Source organism: Quercus suber, unplaced genomic scaffold (assembly GCF_002906115.3).
Source record: "Quercus suber isolate HL8 unplaced genomic scaffold, Cork oak 2.0 scaffold_59, whole genome shotgun sequence".
Classification (NCBI taxonomy): Eukaryota; Viridiplantae; Streptophyta; class Magnoliopsida; order Fagales; family Fagaceae; genus Quercus; species Quercus suber.
Window position 1 is genome coordinate 613,842 of NW_027069524.1, and position 3,933 is coordinate 617,774.

Here is a 3,933-nt window from a genome sequence, read left to right on the forward strand (position 1 = left end):
CTTCGTTTACCTTTTCTTTTTAATTGGTCAATGATTTCATTGACTTGGACTGGGTAGCATTCAGAGTGGTTTGAATTTGAGGTTCTACAAATGAAAATTGATGACCTACTATGCATCTCGAATCCAAGCATGTATGATTGCATGCAAAGTTGTGACTAGGATTTATTTGGGGTGCAACTATTTCTTGTATAATTGATATATCTGTGGTAACCAGGTTAATCCTTAGGAAATTGCTAGCAATGCTTTGCTCTATTATATAATAAATCAAATGCTATGAAAGTTGGGGGAGGGGTAGAAGGGAACCTAGATCATATTATTTGTAATAACCAAATACTATGTTGATGTTAAACCCTTTACCTACAGTTGAATACTTGTCATAATATAATTGGCTGGACGGGCCAATAACAAGTTGCAGAAATTTCCTGGGAGTAAAAATATAGTGTAGGGTTGGTCTTCACTCTTCAAGGATATGATTGATTAATCCATTTTGGCAAGACCTGTTTGGATTAGTCCAACAGCATTCTGCTATAATATGAGATTGTTTCATGCAATCGCTGTTTTAGATACGCTATTGATAATAACTGCTGGGGTACACACATGTACCCAACCCCAAAAGAGGGTCTGATTTTGTGACATTTGTCATGATCCCTCTCTGTTTTCCTGATTGTCTTTTAGTCTCTCTTCTTTCTCGAGGATATAGGCCAACTAGCATTGTGTGGTGATTGTTAAGGTAGAATATTTATTTGCATTTAAATATTGCGACTGCTAATCCTGCCTTTGAGTTTGTGAAGTCTGTATTTCTTTCCAATTAAAGGCCAGTGGAATACTAGAGTCAATACCACACTAGTTGAAGGCTATGAAAAGTAGAGGATCAAAAGGCAAGCTTTGAAATGCAAGTTGATGCTGTTGGAACTTTTTCTGTGATTGGTATAACTGTATTCCATGAGAAATCACAGGGAATTAAAGCAATTTTATATGAGCTGTTGCTCTCTCTGCCGACCTGGCAATGTTATCTTCTTTAAATCATATTCAGTCTATTATCAATATCAACCATACACATTCCATCATGTCTTCTTTCCTCCGTGTATTCTATACCTTCTATTTTGTTAGTTGTTTCTGCAGGGAGATCTTTTTCCTTTTTTTTTTTTTTTTTTTTCTTTTTTTGTAAGGCATAAATTCTTGCCTATTCTTATATAACATCATGAGCAATTTCCTTTCCAGATCAGTCAACACACACACACACACACCAGTGTCTAGGCCTCGTTGGTTGGTAGTCAGCAATGGCATCAATTTAGCATTTACTTTGTTATTAATATTGGGGGATTTTCTATTTTAGTCGGTAGCATATTGCTTTACTGAGAAGAGAGACTAACAACCATTGTCATTTTTGCTTTACTGAAAAGTCACCAACACTCAATTGTCATTGCAGGGGAAGAATAAATGGCCACTATATTGTAATGGAGCTAGTGAAAGGTAGGTGTTTTCTTTACGTAAAATTTCCCGTATGTTTTTGGTGACTCACCACCTTTTCCTAACTAAATTAACCCAGATTATAGTCTTAATCGCCACTTTGGACCACTTTATGTATTAAAAATCCAACAAAATTTTACAAAAGGACTAAAAGTGATCATTCAGCCAAAAAAAAAAAAAAAAATCAGCAAAAAAAGGACTAAAAGTGATGATATCATCTCCTTCCTCTAAACTCTTGTGTTGGGTGAACTTTCGGCATGGAACCTAACTTCTTGAGGATACTTCCATTGTTTTTTACGCATCAAGAAGCACCAAGCTAACTACTCTGTTACCTTGATAAACAAGATTAGCATTTATTATATTAGCAAAGATAAATTTAGGTCAGAATTATGTACGTGTCCATTAGTGGATTAGAGAATGGCAGTGTCATCACCACGTTTACCAAAAGAAGAGTAGTGGTGAATAGTGGTGCAGATACATTACGGATTACACAAGTTTGGTAAGCTGTTTTAAGAATTATGGACACCTATATTTTTTTTTTCTTTGATATTCATTTAACAACAACAATATATATATGGTCCTGAATTTATTTATTTATTTATTTTTTTTTTTTTTTTGCCTGTCTTCTTCATTGGATGGGACAAAGAGATCTAAGATATTTTATATCACAATTATTTAGAATACCTCCTTTAAGCTGTCTTGGTTCAATTCTCGTGTTGGCTTTGGTGAACGAAACCGCACGGGGGGGGGGGGGGGGTCTCTCTCTCTCTTAAAAAAAGAATCATATCAATTTGCAAGTAAATAAATCATTCACACTTAAGTGTCAAATTGAAAGACATGCAAAGAGTGTCAAATCAAAATTAGTAATTGCATAATTTTTTGTACTTTAAAACATTATTGAAACTATCTTATAACCTTTTGCATATGCATGAATATACTTAAAGATATACAATAAGGGCACGTTTGGTACATTGTAATGATTATTACATGTGAATAGAAATAAGTATTATAATGAATACATTAAGTTGGAATGTAACAAGTATTACTATTCATTAGTTTGGTGACTATTTAGGCATAGAATCCTAAATATGTATCCATAATTTAGTAGAATATAAAAAGAATGTGTAATTAAATCATTTTTAAGACAAATTTCCTAAAATACACTTATTTTAGGGTGTTCAAAATAAAGCTAATAATTAACAAGAAGGAAAATTTAATTTCTTTCCTTTTAAGATGTGGCAACTAATAGCTTTTTAGGAAATTTTGTTAAAAAGTTATTACATAAGGTGAAGGAATAGATATTCAAAAAACCACAATATTCTTCAGGAAGAACACTATTCCTAGAATCAAGGAGGAAATCCGGAATTTGTTGGGTGCTCAAGTCATGACAAACTGTGAAAAATACCTTGGTCTCCCTATGATGGGGGAAAAATCCAAGGTGAACACTTTTAAAGGCCTACAGGAAAGGATAACAAAAAGGGTGATGGGGTGGAAGGAAAAAACAATATCAAAGGCAGGAAGGGAGGTTTTGATCAAGACGGTGGCACAAGCAATACCCACTTATTCTATGAGTATTTTCAAGTTTCCTAAGAAGGTGAGTGATGACATAAATTCGGTGTTGGCTAAGTATTGGGGAGGGCAAACTCGTAATGAGAAGAAGATCCAGTGGATAAACTGGAATAGGCTGTGCACCCCAAAAGATAAGGGTGGAATGGGCTTTCGGAATATCCACGCTTTCAATCTAGCCATGCTAGCCAAGCAAGCGTGGTGTTTGATCACAGATACACAATCCCTTTTTTATAAGGTGTATAAAGCCAGATATTTCCCCAAGTGCTCATTTCTAGAGGCGGAGATTGGCCAAAACCCTTCTTTTGTGTGGCAGAGTTTGATGGCTGCAAGGGATATTATCCTTGAGGGCTCAAGATGGCAGATTGGTGATGGGCAGAGCATCAATATTTGGAATCACAAGTGGTTGCCCCACCCACCACTCTTCAAACCGGGTGCTGACACGTCCTTGAAGGTGGGAGACCTTATTGACCAGCAAACCAATCAGTGGAACAGGCATTTGATACAAAACACCTTCATGCAGTCCACATAGGAAGATATTCTCTGCATCAGACTTGGCGATCCCCAAACACCAGACAGAATATGTTGGAAAGAAAACAAAGCCCAATGCTTCACAGTCCGGTCTGCCTACCTTGTTGCCCTTCGTTTGAGTCACGGAGGTGGGGGCGAGCATTCCAAAGCGCAGGATGATAAGAGGCTTTGGCACAAAATGTGGAAAATGGATGTTCCATCGAAGGTGCGAACCTTCCTTTTGGAGGGCATGCTCTGAGATTCTCCCCACACGGGCTAACCTTGCTAGAAGAAGACTACCTATTGATCCTCGCTGTGACATCTGTAGACATGAAGAAGAAATAGTTTGTCATGTCTTATGGGAGTGCCCACTAGCCACCAATGTGT

The 3,933-nt window shown here is 36.7% G+C and overlaps 1 protein-coding gene across 1 annotated transcript; it reads left to right on the top strand.

Annotated features, from left to right (window-relative positions):
- The first annotated feature begins 1,859 nt into the window (after positions 1–1,859).
- LOC111985635 (uncharacterized mitochondrial protein AtMg00310-like) lies at positions 1,860–3,568 on the top strand. The gene is made up of 2 exons (XM_024017286.1): positions 1,860–1,969; positions 2,797–3,568. Exons 1-2 carry the CDS (start codon positions 1,860–1,862, stop codon positions 3,566–3,568), a joined length of 882 nt encoding a protein of 293 aa, XP_023873054.1.
- The last annotated feature ends 365 nt before the right edge of the window (positions 3,569–3,933 follow it).